Source organism: Macadamia integrifolia, chromosome 10 (genome assembly GCF_013358625.1).
Source record: "Macadamia integrifolia cultivar HAES 741 chromosome 10, SCU_Mint_v3, whole genome shotgun sequence".
Taxonomy (NCBI): Eukaryota; Viridiplantae; Streptophyta; class Magnoliopsida; order Proteales; family Proteaceae; genus Macadamia; species Macadamia integrifolia.
In genome coordinates this window covers 30,998,140-31,018,303 of record NC_056566.1, presented here as the reverse complement: position 1 = coordinate 31,018,303, position 20,164 = coordinate 30,998,140, and the positions used below count along the sequence as shown (strand labels likewise).

General features: G+C 38.8%; 4 protein-coding genes across 11 annotated transcripts in view; 3 read left to right on the top strand and 1 right to left on the bottom strand.

The window, feature by feature from the left end:
* LOC122091687 (SWR1-complex protein 4-like) overlaps positions 1 to 2,256 on the top strand; it is a 23,615-nt gene extending 21,359 nt beyond the window's left edge. Inside the window, exons 13-17 of one of the 5 annotated variants that reach the window (XM_042661751.1) lie at positions 774 to 845; positions 1,033 to 1,096; positions 1,204 to 1,238; positions 1,346 to 1,433; positions 2,072 to 2,256. In XM_042661751.1, the coding sequence (XP_042517685.1) occupies positions 774 to 845; positions 1,033 to 1,096; positions 1,204 to 1,238; positions 1,346 to 1,426 (252 nt within the window). In that variant the 3' untranslated portion in view covers positions 1,427 to 1,433; positions 2,072 to 2,256. Of the gene's footprint in view, positions 1 to 773; positions 846 to 1,032; positions 1,097 to 1,203; positions 1,239 to 1,345; positions 1,672 to 2,037 lie in introns of those variants that run through there. The other 4 variants (XM_042661750.1, XM_042661747.1, XM_042661749.1 and 1 more) reach the window with 4 other exon arrangements.
* A 485-nt stretch (positions 2,257 to 2,741) lies between these two features.
* Positions 2,742 to 5,022, bottom strand: LOC122091688 (patatin-like protein 2). 2 transcript variants are annotated; one of them, XM_042661753.1, is made up of 8 exons: positions 4,903 to 5,022; positions 4,625 to 4,812; positions 4,307 to 4,515; positions 3,951 to 4,215; positions 3,706 to 3,852; positions 3,296 to 3,580; positions 3,034 to 3,209; positions 2,742 to 2,947 (listed from the first exon to the last, which is right to left on the bottom strand). In XM_042661753.1, the coding sequence occupies exons 2-8, from the start codon at positions 4,775 to 4,777 to the stop codon at positions 2,893 to 2,895; spliced, it is 1,290 nt and encodes a 429-aa protein (XP_042517687.1). In that variant the 5' UTR covers positions 4,778 to 4,812; positions 4,903 to 5,022; the 3' UTR covers positions 2,742 to 2,892. The 2 variants fall into 2 exon arrangements, with proteins under 2 accessions (XP_042517687.1, XP_042517686.1); XM_042661752.1 differs by lacking the exon at positions 4,903 to 5,022 and having other exon boundaries at positions 4,625 to 4,857.
* A 1,968-nt stretch (positions 5,023 to 6,990) lies between these two features.
* Positions 6,991 to 13,738, top strand: LOC122091517 (beta-glucosidase-like SFR2, chloroplastic). The gene is made up of 10 exons (XM_042661511.1): positions 6,991 to 7,434; positions 8,196 to 8,550; positions 8,754 to 8,892; positions 9,116 to 9,282; positions 10,370 to 10,591; positions 11,038 to 11,209; positions 11,299 to 11,532; positions 11,607 to 11,756; positions 11,850 to 11,979; positions 13,103 to 13,738. Exons 1-10 carry the CDS (start codon positions 7,254 to 7,256, stop codon positions 13,300 to 13,302), a joined length of 1,950 nt encoding a protein of 649 aa, XP_042517445.1. The 5' UTR covers positions 6,991 to 7,253; the 3' UTR covers positions 13,303 to 13,738.
* A 1,005-nt stretch (positions 13,739 to 14,743) lies between these two features.
* On the top strand, positions 14,744 to 18,578 carry LOC122091518 (serine carboxypeptidase-like 26). Of its 3 annotated transcripts, XM_042661513.1 has the most exons (11): positions 14,756 to 15,276; positions 15,418 to 15,525; positions 15,671 to 15,766; positions 15,883 to 15,975; positions 16,045 to 16,133; positions 16,213 to 16,491; positions 16,590 to 16,732; positions 17,035 to 17,130; positions 17,675 to 17,780; positions 18,153 to 18,336; positions 18,435 to 18,578. In XM_042661513.1, the coding sequence occupies exons 1-10, from the start codon at positions 14,967 to 14,969 to the stop codon at positions 18,297 to 18,299; spliced, it is 1,467 nt and encodes a 488-aa protein (XP_042517447.1). In that variant the 5' UTR covers positions 14,756 to 14,966; the 3' UTR covers positions 18,300 to 18,336; positions 18,435 to 18,578. The 3 variants fall into 3 exon arrangements, with proteins under 3 accessions (XP_042517449.1, XP_042517448.1, XP_042517447.1); XM_042661514.1 differs by having other exon boundaries at positions 14,747 to 15,276; positions 17,693 to 17,780; positions 18,153 to 18,578; XM_042661515.1 differs by lacking the exon at positions 17,675 to 17,780 and having other exon boundaries at positions 14,744 to 15,276; positions 18,153 to 18,578.
* The last annotated feature ends 1,586 nt before the right edge of the window (positions 18,579 to 20,164 follow it).

Genomic DNA, 20,164 nt, shown 5'->3' with positions numbered 1-20,164 from the left:
TTTGGGGGGGGGGGTTTGTTGGGGGAACTTGTACTTAGCTCTGTCCAACAAATTCACAATTGCTGTGCATTATCCCAAGCAATTGAGCTAGGGGCTAAAGCTTTAATATTCTAATTACTATATGCTCTTCGTCCTGTCAATTTTGGACTCGGCTACCATTTTGGTGAAACTTATGATCTTAACTCTTTTTCCTTTTTCTCCCTTTCTTTATTATTTTGAACTGATACAAAACTGTACAAAGAGTTGGAGAAGGCTTATAAAGTGTGATGGCTACAAATAGAGATGAAAAAAGAAAAAAATATTCATGTAGCTAGTCCCTTTAATCTGTTCCGCGTTTAGCCTTCAATTTTTTTTATGCCATCCTGCTTTCTGAATAGACATGTCCCTTTTGCATTAGCATGCATGCGCACATACGCACAAAAGAGAAGAAAAGAAAGGGAGGGGGAAATGTTCCTTTTGCATGAGTATGATGCACTGTCCAACCACCCAGTTAGCTGGAACATAAAGTTCCTTGGTACATCATGAGCAACATTCTCTTTGTGGGAGGCAATTGCACAAAGATAGATTTTTCACTCCCCGACACTAGATTAAGGTTTTAGAGCATTTAACCATGTATCTTCTTTGTTATTTTCTAAATAATTATGTGGTGTTCCGATTCCGTGCAACATGAGAAGTGTAAAATATAGACTAGAATGTGGATCTCGTGTCTGCCAGGTTCTATTTCTTTAAGTGCTCTTCTGTTTGTTCATGACCTTTATATGTTTGATAATCAGTTGCAAAATAAAGAGGCAGAAGCTTCATCACTTCGTGACAATTCATACACTGACATTCCAAGTACTCCCAAGGTAAGACATGAAGGTGCACTTTGGGAATTACCGAATGTGATACATTCATGTTGCATGCCTTGCATCATTTAAAGTTGGTGTTGTTTAGCTGAGACATTTCCTGCTTACCCACTTGTTTTGCGTTCTTTCTTGTTGCACAACTGTCCCACTGATTTATTTTTTTTCTTAATCTTTGGATTCTATATAGCAGCGTGCAAATCGTGGTGTGGATCAGGATCGGTCGTTCATTCCCGACTCTCTTAGTTTTGGAGGTAAATTTGTTTGTAATGAATTATGAGTAGGTGATTTGGTGAATGTGACCCACTTATTAGAAAAACCTGTATGGTGAGCTATACGAATTTTCTTTGTTGGGTTTCAGGAGAAAGAGTTGGCAAGCGTGACCAAAAGCGCAAGGTACTTACCTTGTTGGCCTCTTTAATTTTTTCCTTGTCTTATTACTTTTAATTCTTTTGCGGTCTTTTATGGAATTTGTATATTCATCTCCTTTAAACTCTTTCTAGGCTCCTGGAAGATTTTCAGAAGCACCGCCGTCGCCTCCTCAGTCTAAGAGACCTCGAAAGTTTAAGGCTTCTGATGGATAATTTAGAGGTAAATAAGTAATTGGGAAAAGTTTGTCCAATAGGCCTGCCTGGAAAGGAATGTCCAAGCTGATGATTCGCATTTTTGCTACATGGAAAGATTGATGTGGCAATTTTGAATAGGATATCTAGGGAATGGTGCGGATTGGCCGTTTGTCAAATTTCAGAACCCAATTCATTCAAATATATCCTCATATGTATTGACATGCATCCCTAGGTATGTTCATGCATGCCTATAATTACTCCAACCATTATTATGTGTCCGCCCACGTATGTATTGACATGCATCCCTATGTATGTTCATGCATGCCTATAATTACTTTGACCACTATTATGTGCCCGCCCATAGCCTTGGGATTGAAAAATCCTGATGCACTGAACTTGACATGTGAATAGGGGACCTTAGAGTCTTCCAATTCACAAAATTTGGGCCCCACCTGGACTACCATAGCAATATTAAGGAGCACCTTGGAGATTCCTTTCTTAGTGGGCTGCGTACAAAACCCTCTCCTGTGGTAATTACACAGCAAAAATGTAAAAGTTGGCTATGTGGTAGTCGTTAAGGCTCCAGGACATGGCGACCCTCTCTATTCTTGTTTTTGATGGATAAGCAGGTGAACTGAACCATGTGCTCCAATGAAATGGCAGGATGCGGAAGATCCCCGATAATGGATTACTCAATGTTAGGAGGCACTCTCTGCTGCGTGGTGCATGAAAATGGCTTTGGTCTTGATTTTGCAAGGAATCAGCTCATAATTCTTTGGCATTTATGCACCAGAAAATGCAAGAGTGGCGTTAGTGTGGCTTGGGGCTTGGGGCTTGGGGCTTGGGGCTTGGGGCGTGGGGTGGGGGGGGATGGGGGTTTGGTTCGGCTAGCAAGTAGCAATGCCTATGCTTTTAATGTTAACTTAGGACATTATCTGGTATGGGGGGACCTTTTTTAACTCCATAAGGAATTAACGATTGCCATTCACTATTTGAATTTCATCTCAAAACTGTGGAAGCCAATAAATAAAATCTTATCGAAAGGGTACTATATTCTTGCCACTTCCTGTGCCCGCCCCAATTTTTTCCTTACCAAACGAATTGAAACTGATTTAAAAATTCCTACTCTCCTAAACTGCAACACGAGTAATAATCGTTTAGTTTAGTTTAATTTTTATTGGCTAGTTTCGGGTTCAGTTTGTTTCAGTTTTTGGTTCAGTTCATAAATGAAACAGTTTCATGTGTTTTCTTTGCAATGTATTGGTAGAACACTACCCGTTTCAGTTTCAATTTTTGAAACCATGTTAGAGACCAACAATGATGATGATACGAGTTTGAAGGAAATCAAACCTATAAATCAGTGTTCACGATGAGGGGACCTAAGACCATATCATCTCATATCAATTTTTTTTTGGGAAACCGATATAAAATTGATCAGGGCATTTTTGTTTCCCGTTCACAGGTGACACCATTGCAATATATCATTAGACTGCTGTCTTGTTTCTTCTCCTCCTTTCCATGGACAATCTCTGAGCAAACCTGGTAGCCATTAAAATGGTGGTTTAGCTTTATTTGTAGAAACGTGGGTGAAGAAAATCTCTGCAAACTATATTTTCTTTTCTTACTCAATCAGAGCATATTTGTTAGTGCGGCCACCGGGCAATGGTTCTAGCAGACCAGTCTCAGAGTTCGTGATCAAAACAGGTTTGTCTAGAAGTTCATTCGCAATCTTCTCTAACCTCATAAGGCATTTCAAGCTTGAATCATCTGTTGAGGCTTCATCGATCGTCAAGTTTTCATCCTGCTCATCATCAATTAAAATATAATAGCATCACCATCATGGATCATCAGATTTAAGAAATTTCTGTTGGAACAGAGCAAGAGAACCTGGATACGTAGATAGTTGGATCGACAATGGTGGCCTTGGAAGATAAATGAGAGGTATATCTGAACCATATCATCCATGGCGGTAAAGAAGATGTCAAGTAATGGTGCTGTTCCTTTGTTGGTAAACCAATCCAATAAGCCCCAACTGCTCCCTTGTACCTCATGCCCATCTCGCTTACCTGCGCCAGTGCCCAGAGATAGAACCAGGTAACCACTGTAATCTATAGAAAAGCTAAGGTCTTGATCTCCATTCATCTTTGTTGCTTCACGTATAGCAAGCAATGTCTGAAAATCAAATAACCCAGTGACAGAAAGAAGAAGAAAAGGGATTTACAGGATTTCTGTTTCCATTGATTTCAGTTAAGAGGGTTGGGATATTTTGTAAAATTTGGGTTTTTAGAAGGATTTACAGGATTATTGGCAGCGACACCACCATCCACAAGGTTGTATTTCCTGGAAGAAGCTTCAAAACAATATGGAGGGAAATAATATGGAGCTGCAGATGAGCTGATCACAGCATCAGACAGAAGTACATTCTTAGACACATCTCTTTTCCCCTGCATTTAAACTCTTTGATCATGTAACTATTCCTTTTCACCATTGATTTGAAGTTCGTAAAGTTTGAGAAAAAGTAGAGAGATTGAGTGGACTAGACCTGAGAGGTAGAGAAGAAGATTGGGTTGAGTAGTTTGATATCAAAACTTGGGATGAACACAGAGGTTAGAGTGTCTCCCAAACGGGTTTGGCCCAGCATCTGTTTGATTATATTATGAAGATACTTTCCATCATATTTGGGTTGAAACACAGCCGTGAGCAACCATGCCATGAAAACCTTGATTGACACATATGTTGCCCCGATGATCTTGTTCCAAATTCCTGTGGATTTCCACTTGGCTTCATCTATCCAAGGGAATTTAAACCTGTTATGAACACACAGAGAAAGAGGAATCAGGAATGGATTCCTAAGGAGTTAAAGTTATGAACAAACAGAGGAAAACAAGAACAAAATACCCTCCAGTGGCATGTTTGGTAGGCCTGGCTTCTTCAGAAAAGATTTTGGGGCATTCTTTGTAGTAGAAGCCTTTGATATCTCTAGCAGTAAAGAGTGGGCGATGGTTCTGGTTTGGTGTGGTAAGCATGGCCGTGATGATCCCTCCTGTGCTCGTCCCAGCAATCAAGTCAAAGTAGTCTGCAATCCTTGCTTGCTCTCCATCAAGCTCCTACATGTTTTGAGACAGCCAAGACAGACATTCTTCTCAGGACTAAGAACAATCACCTCAAGCAATGAGACTAAGCAAAGTCATTTGACAAAGAAAGGAGCCAGATTACCTGAAGACGAGACTCGAGAAAGGCGAGAATGGTTGCTGGAATGATGCCTCGAACTCCTCCTCCATCGATGCTGAGTATAGTGACTAGTTTCTGGTTATTTGTGGCTGTACCTATTTGTCTTGGAACTCGACCTCGAGCTCCTCCTTCCATCATAGGATTCTTTCTCTGAGATTTGGATATTTGGAGAACTGAGAGAAATTGAATAACAAGGAAATGAAACTCTTTTGATCAAAACAAAACTACTAGCTACAGCTTGACTTCGTTGCCATGACAATTACCAATTTGCAGAGAATCAGAGACTCTGTCTCTGTCTACAAGTGGAAAGAATCTTAACTTTTGGTTTTCCTTCCTTGGTTATGAAGTTTGGAACCCAATTCTTGGTTGAAGGATGCCCATCAACATCTAGTGTGAAAGTATGGAACCCAATTCTTGGTTGAAGGTGTCATCGATGTCTAAAGGTCAGTGGACTTACTGCAAATAAAATCTCTAAAACTTTCTTTTTTTCTTTCACAAGCTTATCAAGGTAGGCCAAGTTCTGTAATCCTAATTGTCAATTACCTATTCCCAATATGCCTAGAGTCACAGACTTTGGCCCGTTTGATTTTGTTTTCAAATATGAATTTTTTCCTTTTTATGTGCTCAAATACTGCTCTCATCTGAACACCTTGTCGATCCATATAAATCCTTGTGTTGTAATTGTTTGATTGCTCTTTCTATTCGTTCTATATAAGATTTTATTTCTACATAAAATCCATTAAAGGGAATCCTACCTTTTGGATTTCCTTTATTGTAAATTTGGAACCCAACCGCTGGTCGAAGATGCTATATACGTTTTACCAAGTATTCTTGGTTGGACGTAGCATACAAATATACAATGATGGGGTTCACTGTGAAGCCAACATGGTTTAAGTGCATGGTATCGGATTGGTGACCGGGGATTGGTCACCTTGGAAACTGGTATGGGTTTGTACTGATCAGCCCGGATCGAACGGTTTTGCCCTGGTTTTCATTAAAAATGGGTTTTTTTAACAGTTTTGCGTTTTTCCATACCGTTCCACCGATATTTAATCAACCTATGCCGATACTTGATCAACCATAGCAGAGGCACTGAAGCACAGCTAAATGAATGGACGCTTAAAGGAAGTGTGGTTTGATGCGAAAATTTTAAATAGGCTTATTTTTGACCTAACAATCACTTCATGGCCTTTGAGCACTTTTCATCAGTTTTTGAATGTTTATAATACTTTAACTTATATTTCCTTCATGTTCAAGCCTTCAAATGAACTGATTGTTTTTTTCCCCCCCCAATATAGCACTTAGTGCAATGATTAAGCATAGTAAAATTACTCTCCGCAATCCGAACATCAACACCCACAAATAGGGGTGAAACATGGCCAAGTTGAGCTGGATTTCTTAAAATTCCAATCCAACTCTAAATCCCCAAAGCTCAACCTAGGCCTAATCCAACCCCGCCGGGTTCATGCTTAAGCCCAACCCTACAGGGCTCAAGGTTGGGTCGGGTTGACCCTAATTGACCCTATATATATATATTATATTTTGTTATTTTTTCATTAAAAAGTCACGAATGTTAAAGCCTATACTTACCACAGATGTGTGAAGACCATGGCAGTCCTTTTTCTAATCTTAATTCATAAATTTGGAGCAAGCAAAGTTGTCAATTTAGTTATAAGATAGACCTTTTAATTGCCTGGCATCACCAGATCTCCCTACAAATTGGACAATTCTTCATGATTGCTATTATATCTAAACATCATATCAACACATGACAGGTGACAGAAAAACAGTCTATACAAAGAAAATGGGAGAAATAGCCATTTGATCGTCTTAGTTCAATAGGTAAGAGTGTGTAGCTTGTGTAACACATGATGTGGGTTGAAGCCATATCGACAGCTTGTTGAAGACTTATGTAACACATGATGTGGGCCTAGAAGAAGGAGAACACTATTACTAAACACATTATTAGATTAGAGTTAAAATTGGGCCAGGTTGAGCCGGGCTGGATTAACCTTCATAACAGTGTTAGACAGGATTTGGACTCAAGGCAGGCCAGGGTGAGTTTGGGCCGTCAGGCCAAACTAACACCCCTACAGCCCTACTTGAACAAAAAAAAAAAAACACTGTGCCGACACTTCCAATCCGAGACAGATACCTCAGACCATGCTGGTCAATCTTGAAATCCAATTCATCCACACGTTCAACCCAGGCCACTGGCCAGAGCCATTCCTGCAGATTCAGTGGTTCCATTACTGGTTAAACTGAAGATTTAATGGGTGAACCAAGCCGGCCCGAAAGAACTTTGGAAAGTTGGGTGTACTCTTCCTTCTTTGTTTCTTTTCAAAGCCCAAATCTGTCTCCCAAGGACCCGGCTCGACGTTGATCGAAGCTGTGCTGATGAGATAAGTTCCAAAGACATTGATCGGTTAATGCATCTTGAATCTTCCATCACGAACACAGGGCACCACAAGCTGATGCCTGCCGCCTGTGCCATCACAATGAGAATGGTGGTGACACATGGCTTACTGAAGTAGAGCAACATTTTCTCTCCGTTTTCCAATCTCTTCTATCCTCTGTTTCCCATTTCCCATTTCCCATTTCCCATACGTATTCCATGGCGTTCGTTGCTCTATTCGTATCGGCCACGAAGCTAGCCGGAGTCCTAGTCACACTCAGTGTAGCAGCTAACGTCTTCTCCTTTTCAAGGTACCGGAAAAAGTTCCTTTGGCCGTTCCGGTCACCAATTGACGAATCCTCAGATACGCTTGCAGTCTTCAACGTTGATCCCGACAATGGTAAACTAAACTAAACTCTCGAACCCTTAACATTATTGGATTAGCTTTGGGTGGTGGGCCTTTTATTTTCATGCATGGTTGTATGTGGAATGCCCACAGCTTGAAACTCTGAATATGCGTTGTGATTTAATTTCACTTTTTGAGACCCTTCTTTATATTGTTCTTGATTTCAAAAAATTGGGTATTAAGGAAGTTTGAGTATAATTCAGAATAGACTTTGCAGAACCTGAAAATGGTGGAAATTTTTTGAAGTCCTTCGTTGTTCCTGTTTCTTCTGTGCGTTTCGAGGTTGGCTACGTTTGAGAATAATCGATACTGGACCCAATTGCCGTCTGATGGTACAGAGCTTGAGTATAAACTGTGAATTGTAGTTTTTATAAAGAGCTAGAGTGGGTAGTGAGAATATTAACTTATCAAAGCTTTCTTGATGGCAAAGTAAAAGCACGAAGCTCACCATATTTAAAATCCTGGTAACCAGGATCTTCATTTGAGAGTATTCAGAGCGCTGTCTGAGAGTTCGAGAATGAACACTTAATTTTTTTTGGCAAAAGCTTAATCAGATCATGTATCCCATTTGGCTGTTCTTTCCTATCCCTATCCCCCACCCTCAAGGTCCCTTCAACTTATAATCTTTCTTTTGACAATGATTTTGAGAATTTTTAGGATTTGGTGAAAATTAGAGTTTAAACGAAGGCCTAAACCGTTGTTCATTTTTTACTCTCACATAATTCACCATGTTTGTTTTGTGTAAATCCCTGTAGAGGAGGAAAGTGAGTTTTTCTTTGGACTGGCAACCGCACCAGCTCATGTTGAAGACAGGCTCAGTGATGCTTGGCTTCAGTTTGCAGAGGAACAGCCATGCGACAATTCAGAGGGGATGCAGAACCCAAAACTGGCAGATGCGTTAATGGCTTCCTCTAGTAGTGATGGCAGCTCTCAGCAGGCTCCATCATCTTTGAAAAAGCTTGAAAAGACAAAAAGTAAGAAGAAACTTCTTAAGATATCAATGGAAGCCATGATTAGAGGTTTCCAGAAGTTCTCAGATGAGGAGGAAGAACCTGCAAAAAGTGCCGAATGCCACCATAATATTGCTGCATGGCACAATGTTCCTCACCCGTAAGCTCAGTTCTTAATTATGAGCTTGTGAATTGGAGTTCATGACTGGGTGTGAGATCAGTTTTCTCTACCCAAACTTGAAGTTCTAATTCATGACTTTAAGTTTCTTAAAGAGAAAGGATGTAACAATAATGTTCTTAAAATAGGTTGGTGATGAATCATGAAGGAGAAAATGAATGATTTGTTTCTTGAATTAATTTCAGGGAAGAAAGACTCAAATTTTGGTCTGAACCTGATATTGAATTGAATCTTGCTAAAGATACTGGCATCCGTGTTTTCCGAATGGGAATAGATTGGACCAGGATTATGCCTGAGGAGCCAGTAAAAGGACTCAAAGAAACAGTAAGTTTGATGCTAACTACCCCCTTTTCTTTTTTGTGCTTATTTAGGACCTTCCTAATGCACATGCATGCTGTTTAATGAAATCTATGTGGGAAATATATAATATTGGAAGTTCATTCTAATCCTCAATCTGTATTATTTAGTAATGTTTATGGTCTCATTACCCAATTTGATGAACTGGAGATGAATTTGAACTGACTCTTTTGCCTAATGTCTGCTATAGGTCAATTTTGCAGCTCTAGAGCGATATAGGTGGATCATACAACGGGTTCGTTCCCATGGAATGAAAGTGATGCTGACTTTGTTCCATCACTCTCTTCCACCATGGGCTGGAGAATATGGAGGGTGGAAGATGGAAAAAACAGTTGAATATTTCATGGATTTTACAAGGTTATGTTGTTTTCCATTATCAGTCCCCCCCCCCCTGGGTTCCTCCCTTTCTATTTACTATTCCTTGTGTTTGTAGGTGTTTCCTCCTGCTCCTATTCCTTGTTTTGTTGGAAGAAATTTTGTATTTACGCTGCTTGCAAATGTGTCCAGGCATATAAAATGGTTCGGTTAAATGTGTTAAAGCACATGTCCATGCTTATGAATGTACATTTGGCATCTTTTTGAATATATCTTAGCCTCAAATACAATTGGCATGATTTAGAGAGGCTACGATTTTGGTCACAGAAACTCAGATTAACACATTTGAAGTTCTCTTTTGGAGATTTTCAAAATGCCTAATGGGCATTTCATCTCTTCAAGCGGTGTAGGTTTCATAGAGATCCTCTTTCTCCTTGTCAAAGAAGCTATATGACAGGTTGCTGAGAGAATAATAATAAGTTCCTGGTTTTGAAGGCAAGGAATCTATTCAATTGAACCTTGTCATTTTGCATGTGTTTTCAATAAGCTAATTTCTGGTTTTGAAGGCAAGGAGTCTATTCAATTCAACCTAGTCATTTGGCATTTGTTTTCAATAAGCTACATAGTGCTTTAGATTCAGGTTTTTACTGAACACTGAGTGAAACTTATCTGTGTGTGTTGGAGGGGGAGGGGAAGGTGGACTCAAACCTGGAAAAAACATATGGCTTTTAGTCCTTGGCTCCCAGGACTTAGAAATTAATAGCAGGACAACGTGGAGTCAAGTAATGAAACTTATCTGTGTGTGTTGGAGGGGGAGGGGAAGGTGGACTCAAACCTGGAAAAAACATTGGCTTTTAGTCCTTGGCTCCCAGGACTTAGAAATTAATAGCAGGACAATGTGGAGTCAAGTAATGTTTGCTTTACATTGATTCATTGAGAAACATAACAAAATAATGCATATGGTTGTTTTTTTTTAATTCATTGTGCTTTATGCAATTAAATAGGGAAAAAGTAAACCACAAAATTGTCTTACCTTGTTACTTTTCTTTGAACCATTTGATTTCCTAGCGGTTTCCCATTTGTTTTTATGAACTCTTCTAAGTTACTCTATGGCTCTTCTCTTTTGCAGGCTTGTTGTTGAAGCTGTATCAGATTTGGTGGACTACTGGGTAACATTTAATGAGCCTCATGTATTTTGCATGTTAACTTATTGTGCTGGGTCTTGGCCTGGTGGTAAGCCTGACATGCTAGAGGCTGCAACCTCTGCTCTCCCTACTGGTGTTTTTAAACAAGCCATGCACTGGATGACAATTGCACATAAGGAGGCCTATGACTTTATCCATGGACTAAGGTTCTTCATCTCACAAGCTCTCATATTGGATTTGCCATCAACCAGGGGAAAAAATGGAAAAATTCATAATCAATGGGAATAAGAGAAATTTGTGAATATAATAAAAAAATGATTTGATGGAGCAATGGACTTCTCAGCAGTAAGCGAAACTTTCCTTTGCTTTCATCTCCCCCCCCCCCCCCCCCCCCAAAACTCTATCCAAAGATATGTGATGACTTTTATGATTATACCATCCAATCACATATATCTTGGCACTTTAGATCTACAAGCTGAGTCCAATGCATGCCATAAATACCGTTGTTATCTGTACATTTTCTTTATGGTCTGCCCAACAAGTGAGTGTGCATATCATTTTAAAGCACTCGCATCAGTTCTTCTATTTACGCCAGCAGTGGACTTCACTGGAGCTATTTTTCCTTCAATAAACTAATAAAAACAATTGGCAGCCAAACTCCGTCAAAAGCAATTGTTGGAGTAGCACATCATGCGTCGTTTATGCGGCCATATGGTCTCTTTGATATAGCTGCTGTTTCGTTGGCGACTTCCTTGACCCTTTTTCCATACATCGATAGCATCTGTGACAAGATGGATTTCATAGGGATAAACTACTATGGACAGGTTGTTAGCTCTTACCTAGAAAGAATTAGTAGAGGTTCCTACTTTTGGTTAAAATTTAATAAGGGCTTTATATTTTTTCTAATGGTTAGGAAGTGGTGTCTGGCGCTGGACTCAAACTTGTAGAGAACGACGAGTACAGTGAATCTGGTCGTGCGGTCTATCCTGATGGCTTGTTCCGCTTGTTGCTTCAGTTTCATGAAAGATATAAACACCTAGAAGTTCCCTTCATCATTAGTGAAAATGGTGTTTCTGATGAGACAGACTTGATCCGACGGCCATATTTATTAGAGCATTTGCTTGCTGTTTACGCGGCAATGATTATGGTTTGTGTTGCTTCTTGATCTGGATCAGTTCTCCATATGAAATAATAGGGCATTAAACACTTCTTGTTTTGCAGGGTGTTCCTGTGCTTGGTTACCTGTTCTGGACTATATCAGATAACTGGGAGTGGGCTGATGGATATGGTCCCAAGTTTGGACTTGTAGCAGTTGACCGTGCAAATGGGCTTGCACGTGTTCCACGCCCGTCGTACTACTTATTCTCTAAGGTGAAAACACGTTACATGTTTTTTCTGTTTGTGATCTATTTCTATTGTTCTTTGAATATAGCTGTGTTAATCTGTCTGGCATCTTAATTTCAGGTGGTGACCACAGGTAAAATAACAAGGCAAGATCGGGCACGTGCATGGAGTGAACTTCAAAGTGCTGCTAAAGACAAGAAGACACGACCATTTTACCGAGAGGTTAACAAACATGGGCTAATGTATGCAGGTAAAATCCGGAGCTCAAGTATTCAGTAAGGAAATCCCCCACCCCCCAAAAAAAAAAAAAAATACTTGACTTAGAATATGATATGGAGTTTAGAGTTATACCTGACATTACTTATTTAGTAGGTTATTCTGCTCTTGTTTTGATACAGATAAGCAATTGTATATGTTAAAGAATATGGAATATCCTGGATTAGCGCCTAGGCATTCCTAGACAAAAAATTTCACAACTTTGCACTGAGGATCCATCTTCGGCATTGCCATCAGCAGAAACCTCATACAAAGACAAATAAGATCCTCAAAAAATGACCATCATCAATCAAAACAATAGTGAGGTCTGTTATTACAGTCCCAAAAGTTTTTATGAGAAATAAAAGAAGGGTAACCTACCAAAAATTTTATACTTGGAGAGAGGCTCCCTCCTTGGCAAGAACATTAGCTGCAACATTCCCTTCTCTATAAAAATGTGAGATCTTCCACTAAACCGGAAACCAAAAATGGCAAATAATGATTCCACTGTTGCATGAAAATCCAAGGGATGGATTTATTGATGATACTGACACCCATAGCATTAGAATCACTTCCAATCCATAATCTTTGGAAACCCATTTATTTGTTTTGCTCAGATTTTATTAACTCAGTGGGAAAACTCCACAGTGATACTGATAACCATAAACTCAGAAACATAGTATATATTGTTAATCCCAGATTGACGCTAAGAGGGGGGGTGAACAGTGTCTATAAAATCCTTCTGGGAAATATCTGTTTGAAGCTGCTATCCTGTGTTCTGTTCAACACACACAATCATACGTTTGTCCACGACTTCTGACCACCTCATCACTGATACGTGGCCAAGGTTGCGAACAAAGACAACCAGTGTGCAACATATATGAGTGGCCTCTTCCTCTTTTCAACAAAAACCTCGTGCAAGTGCACCATGTCTTGATATTTCCACTATGAATTGCACTTTTTTATCTATTGCACTCAGAATAGATTCCACTCTATGTTCAACAATTGTCTTCTCCCCTGATATGAAGTGGATGATCTAAAGTTATGATTTGTAATTCTCAAACTAATGTAGTTGAGCTTTTAAGTATATTATTGACTTGTTCTCTTCCTTTTGACAGGCGGCCTTGATAAACCCATATTGAGACCATATGTCATAAGGGATTGGCGATTTGGACACTATGAAATGGATGGTCTACAGGACCCTTTAAGCCGCTTATCAAGATTTATCTCTCGAGCTTTCTCTCCAAAGAGGAGAATAAAACCTGAATTTGATGATATAGATTTGTTTCTTCAACCTCTTGAATTACAGCCTGAATAGTAATTTCTGACAGGTTAAACCTTCTCATTCTACGAAATCAAAGCTGGATGAGCTTATATCAGATCTTGGGAATGGTTGTCATCTTGAGCTGCTGTCCTCTTCAAGCTGATGTTCTCTTCAAGCTGACAGAAAGGTGCCTGAAACCTAGAAATTATTAACGAGGATTTGCAAATCTCGGTCTATTTTTCATCTATTGTGCTTTTTTATCCAAAATTTTAAGGTAGAGCCTATCACACTTGCAGTTTATTGTTAAAAGCTACATTGATTCTCATCTCCGTCCTGCCAAAATTCTGTTGTAATAGGCTATGGAGGTTAAAGGAGGGAAGTGATTATGTATGGTCACTTAAGAAGCAGGCTTTATTAAGATGCTGTATTAAAGGTCGAATGGGACCAAGATTTCATCAAAATTCTGTAAAAAGAATTTTCATTCAGTTCATTTGGTCAATGTGATACTAAGAATGTTTCAAGGTGGATTCTAGTAGGGTTTTGTATTGGAATCTCACTGGATCTTGGTTCTGTTGCCAAATTTAGATTGAGCAATGCTAGGAAGGCCCTGCCCATATGGATCGGTCCAAATGTTACTTCTATTTAATTACCTATTTTTTAAGGTATTTTTTTGCTTTCATGAGGGCCAATCAATAGGTTCCCTTTGCATTTGCCATTTAGCACATTGATTAATTCGTGATTCTGGGGTTTTTAAACATTGCCTGAAACAGCTTGGCATGCCACCATCTCTTATGATTTTGTCGAAAGGAATCTCACTGCCTATGCTATCTGGCATGCCCAACAGGGTTGTAATGACCCATGAGACATGGAGCCCACAACATATCTTTCATATCCAACACAATCGGTACTATTCACTATTCTGCTTAAGTGAACTTGAACCATGGTGATAACTGAAGCAACCTTCAATTCCTATGATGGAACCTCTGCATGGTGTGCTATACTTTTATCTCCAGGTGATTCTGTCCAACAAGCAATGGGGTGGTTCAGGAAAGTTTTCCCCAGCAGTAGAAGCGGAAGTATGAGATGGGATTCTGCAGTTTAAGCTTTTGTCATCTAATGAAGCCTATGGTGATTCCTTTAGGACCAACTATTTGACTACCACTTGAACTCTAGCAGAAGGCAAGATAGGTGAAACTGAAAACCCAAATCGTTATTTGTTTGCTACGTTCCCGGTTCCTCTAATCCAAACTTTATACTGTTTCTTAGGAATTCATACAGAGCTGAGAGCACGGACCAGATTTACCAGAAACAAAGTTCTCGGCTTTTAGCGCGTGCTTGGTATAAGAACCATGGAAAGGGGAATATCCCCATCTACATCTACTGATCTACGTATCGCATCGCATGGGTATTCGTAAAATAGGAATTATAGCTACGATGGTTTGAATTTTGAAACAGACAATTTTTCTTTGAATTTGCAGGGGCGTGAAATGACAAATGAGTGAGGGAATCTTGACTTTACTTTGGAGGTGAGAGAGAGTGAAGAATTTGAAATTCCCAGAGGTAATTAGGTGACCCTCCCTGGATATCTGGAAATGGGACCTTCTCATGAGGAATTGACCAGACATGACAGTGAAAACAAAAACTAATAATAGCAGAGCAGAGTGAGTAAATGCAAAAAGAAACGTATCTCATCCAAAGAAATACCAACTTCGAAGGATATGGCTTCAGCCCCAGCCTCAGCGGCATCGCCCCTCTTCCTTCTACTTTCTGTGCTTGGGTTTCTTATGATTGGAATTGGGTCATTCTTTATTACAGGCATTAATGCTTCGGACCAAACCAACACCTACCCACTTCCTGAAACCCAGCAATCTGATAGGATAACTCTTCTCCCAGGGCAGCCCTCAAACCCACCCATCTCACACTTCTCAGGCTACATAACTGTACATCCAGGTAGGGCTCTGTTCTACTGGTTTTTTGAAGCTCAATCTCAACCATCCAAGAGGCCTCTCCTTCTCTGGCTTAATGGAGGTACTACTTATTACCTAAAGCCCTAAGCAACAAATCAATCAATCACCTACCCACCTCCTGATTTTACCCTAGAATTCCCCTTTTCTGATCCTCCCCTATTTAATATCCCCTTCTCTGTTTTTCCACTTTTATATATATCAGGTCCTGGTTGCTCATCAATAGGATATGGTGCGGCTGTTGAATTGGGTCCTTTTCGTGTGAAAAGAAATGGAGTTGGACTTGAGTTCAATAAATATGCTTGGAATAAAGGTTTCCTATTCTATCTTATCATATTCTTTCTTTCATTTTGTCCTTTCTCAGTCCTGGAACTTCAGATTGAGATTGGAAGGAATTCCATTTGTTATTACAAACTCCAAATAGGAAGTAATTTCTTTCCTTCTTTTCGATGTTGCAGAAGCAAATTTGTTATTTGTGGAATCTCCAGTGGGAGTTGGGTTCTCATACACAAACACAAGTTCTGATCTCACCAGATTAGATGACAGTTTTGTGGGTAATTAAAATTAAGCACAAACGAAGCGTTTCGTCTTGCTTTCACATATTTTCTTTTGATGGGTTCACTGTTCACTGACCCATTTGTTAATTTTCTTCCATTTTAATTAAATGAAGCGGAGGATGCGTACCATTTCATAGTCAATTGGCTGGACAGATTTCCACAATTTAAAGCTCATGATCTCTATATCTCAGGAGAGAGTTACGGAGGTAAAGAAACAATCTTTAATTTCTTCTCGTATTTATAAGAACCATTAATCTTTCTTGTTCTTTTTGCAGGTCACTATGTGCCTCAACTAGCCGAGCTCGTGTATGACAGGAACAAGGATCAGAAGAACTACCCATTCATTCACCTCAAAGGTTTCATTGTAAGCTCTTAGAACCACAAGAACACAGAGATGAGTGAAGGGTAATCAAGGGTCTTAATCCATGAATGAATTGTTACAGGTAGGAAATCCTGAAACAGATGACTTCTATGATTCCAAAGGTTTATTGGAGTACGCATGGAGTCATGCAGTTATATCAGATCAAGTCTATGAGAAAGCAAAACAAGTATGTGATTTCGAGCTCATCAATTGGACAGACCAATGCAATGCCGCCATGAACATTGTTTTCCAACCTTATACAGAGATTGATATCTACAATATCTACGCCCCTATTTGCCTCCTCAACAAAACTTCATCCTCTTCATCTGCTAGTGACCATGTTCTTACTTCTCACTTTAAGGTGATCTATGATCTTCTTCCATAACCAATTATGAGTTCTACTTAGAATCGAAACCAATTCATTTATTATGGATATTGGGAAATGATTGTGGAGTGCAGGTGAAGAAGGGGAAGAGAATTCTTGGAGGCTATGACCCTTGTTACTCTCCATACGCAGAAGAATATTTCAATAGAATGGATGTTCGATTGTCTATCCATGCAAATATGGAAGGAAATACCAGCAAGAAATGGAGGGTCTGCAGGTAAGTAGTTTCAAGCATTGATATAAAACTCGGTACCATATCGGTCACTGCCGATTCTGATACCGGTAGGAATCGGCTGTATCAGGGTGACTCGAGATTTAAAAAAATCATGTTTGATAGTATCGGCCGACCATATTGGCTTAGTACCGATATGATACCAAGATTTAAAACCATGATTTCAAGCCTATCAATGCATACATGGATCATGGATGGCCCCAATTCAAAATTTGAAATCAGATATGGGTTTACGGGTATACGGGTATGTCCTGATTTAAAGATTTTTTTTTTTTTTTTTTTTGCAGTGATTCCATATTGAATTCGTACAACTTTACGGTTTTCTCAATCCTACCCATCTATCGGAAACTAATCAAAGCTGGTCTAAAGATATGGGTTTACAGGTTTCTTCTATCCTCATCTTTATTTGAAAGTTAAATGATGTCAAAGCATAGATATTTCACTCCAAAAGGTCCCAGAGATGGCGGATCTCCTCCTCTGGGAGCATGTGGTTCTGAGTTAAATTCGTCTTACCTTATCGTGATGGAAGGAGATTTGAATCAGTTCTAGGCGAAACATGCCCTAACTTTGGTTTCCGTACAAGCCAGTTTTTTGAAATCCTAACTTGATGCTACCCATGAACCCACTCCTTAATTTTTTTTTGGATATTGTTCCTTGAACCCTTGGGGCAATATAAGATAGCACTGTTTAGCACTGTTTGTGTCAATCTCCCTCATTCTCATATGAAATGATCTTGTTACTCTCCTATATATGATATTATTTCATCTTACATCATTGATGTGTCCTCCCACTTAGAGAACCATTTTCCTTATTATATATGCCTTAATGTTTATCTTTCTTTGTCAAGTGGTGGTGAATTATAATATTTTCTTAATTAAAAAAAAATGATAATATTTGTATATTTGGGGTTTCCTTGGAGGTGAACAGTGGGGACATGGATGGCAGGATACCATTTTCGGGGACCCAATACTGCATGGAAGCTTTGGATTTGCCCATCAATGCATCTTGGCACTCTTGGTTCCACCACAATCAGGTCTGTACATAACGCAGGCTACAATGATACAGTATTTTCAAATTTTAAGCCTCTTATCTTATAACCAAATAGGTCACAAAGGGTTGGTTGACCCAAGGATTCAAAACATGGAATTAGGTATCCGTCAAATTAGTCCCAAAAGAACCCTAGAATTGGCCGCATTGAAAACTCGGAGATTCTAAGGTTTTGGAACAAGAATCAGTTGGAATCGGGATTGGTTACAATTGATTCTGATTCAAATTGATTTCGTGTAGGAATACTTAAATACAATTGAGCATGAAAATATTCAACTGCGACTAGACCAGACCATCAGGGTTCTTTTTCTTTTTTCTTAATTAAGATTACTTATTATTATTATTACTATTTGAACAGGTTGGAGGAAGGGTTGTTGAATACGAAGGACTAACATTTGTGACAGTAAGAGGGGCTGGTCACTTGGTACCCCTCAATAAACCAAGTGAAGCTTTGAAGCTCATCAACTCTTTTTTGTCCGGTCGAAATCTCCCAACAACACACTAGAAAGAAATTCAACACCCTTATTTTATGTTCTATTTTGGTAAGTAACGTTTTATTTTTAAAATAATTCGTCCCCACATTGGGCCTTTCATGATTTGTATATTTTCTTCTCAATGTCATTGGCTTGTCATTCTAAAGGTATCTCTAGGGTATTAGAAGTCGGCTTGCATTGGTAGGTTCAACTTGAACCCATTGGTTGAAGATTGAGATTGGATTGATTGATTATTAAATGTGTTGGATTCAAGCATCAATCGATTAATAATCAGACGTTCCCAGTGCAAAGTAATAGCTTGATGGTCCTAAACTTTTTTGAATGATGGTCAAGAAAATAATGTTATAGAAAATTTTATAAAATTAGAAGAACTATTCTTCTTGGACGAAATGATAGTATCCGCCCATGACTGATCTTCTATAATGTGATTGACAATTGATTGTTTATAGTACGTTTAAGCCCATTTACACCAATTATAGCTCGTTTAAGGGTGCGTATGGTCAATTTGAGGACAATTTATAGCACAACTAGTCAATTAATCCATTTAAAGATGATTATAGCATGATTAAGCCAATTAACTCAAGTCAGATTATGGACTGATAACGACCGATTGAATAGAATTATGTCCGTGCGTTGGCCCACGAGGTTGTTTACCTAAATGGGTGGAAAATGGTGCAATGCCTCAAATTAGAAGAGAGTGATTAGGCACAACTAAAACCAATCAGATTTACATCATTAGTTTGATATTGGGTTCGATTTGGTTCAGATATTGGGTTTGATTTAGTTTAATTTAGTTTACCATGTACAATATAAACAATGGAAAAATGTTTACTATATAGAGACATGTGAGCAAAAAGATTGGGAGCACCTCATGAAAGGAAAAATGTCTCTTCTATAGATGTTTCCAATTGTGCTCCAATTGGCCCTCATGCATGCTCCAAGGAGAAAGGGGGCTCAACGGGAAGATGATTATATCATGAGAGAAGGAGATGAACCCATTTCAAATATGTAACACGGATTCTTGCAATGCAATGTAGTTGGAACTAATGTCGATCCAAATGAATTCCAGAGAGGTAAATCTTTACCCTCTAAACAAGAGGATTGCAAGTTACAAATTCTATCTTGATAAGACATGTATTTTTATTACTATAATTCATTAATGAAGTAGTTATTGGCCCTCACCCCAACAAATGAAAAATGACTTTTTGGGTTTGTGACGATTTTGATCTGAATGATTCTAAATGATAGTTTCGATCCAGTTTTGGTTAGTCCAGTGTGATCCCATTTTCAACTGGTTTACAGATGCTGGATCGATAAGAAAATTGGTTCATTTTTTATTCGGTTGTCAGTTCCGGGTTCCGTTAAGGGGGTGTTTGGTTTGAATTATCCATCGGATCAGATCCCAGGGATTATGGATTCTGGATCTAACTCATATGAATGAGTTTCTTTGGAATCATTTCAACTCGGTAAAAAAACTGTTTGGTTACCCTGATTCTATCACTTGATTCTAAGTGGAAAACTGTTTGGTTACCCTGATTCTGTTACTTGATTCTAAGTGAAAACTGTTTGGTTACCCTGATTCTGGCCATTGATTCTGAGTGTAAAACTGTTTGGTTACCTTTGAGTCTTTGAACCCATGTTCTGTTGAAAAAAAAAATTCCCACAAACAAAATCTAAAAATACAATTTGGTCCACACATGTACTTTATTTTTAATTTTTTTTCCTTTTCTTTTTTATGGTAATATGTTAAAAAAAAAAAAAAAAAAAATATATATATATATATATATATATAATGAACTCAATATCATTACAATGGCTTCAGACTTTTCTTTTCTAAAAAGTTCCAAAAAAGTTCATCATACATTTTTGTTTAAAT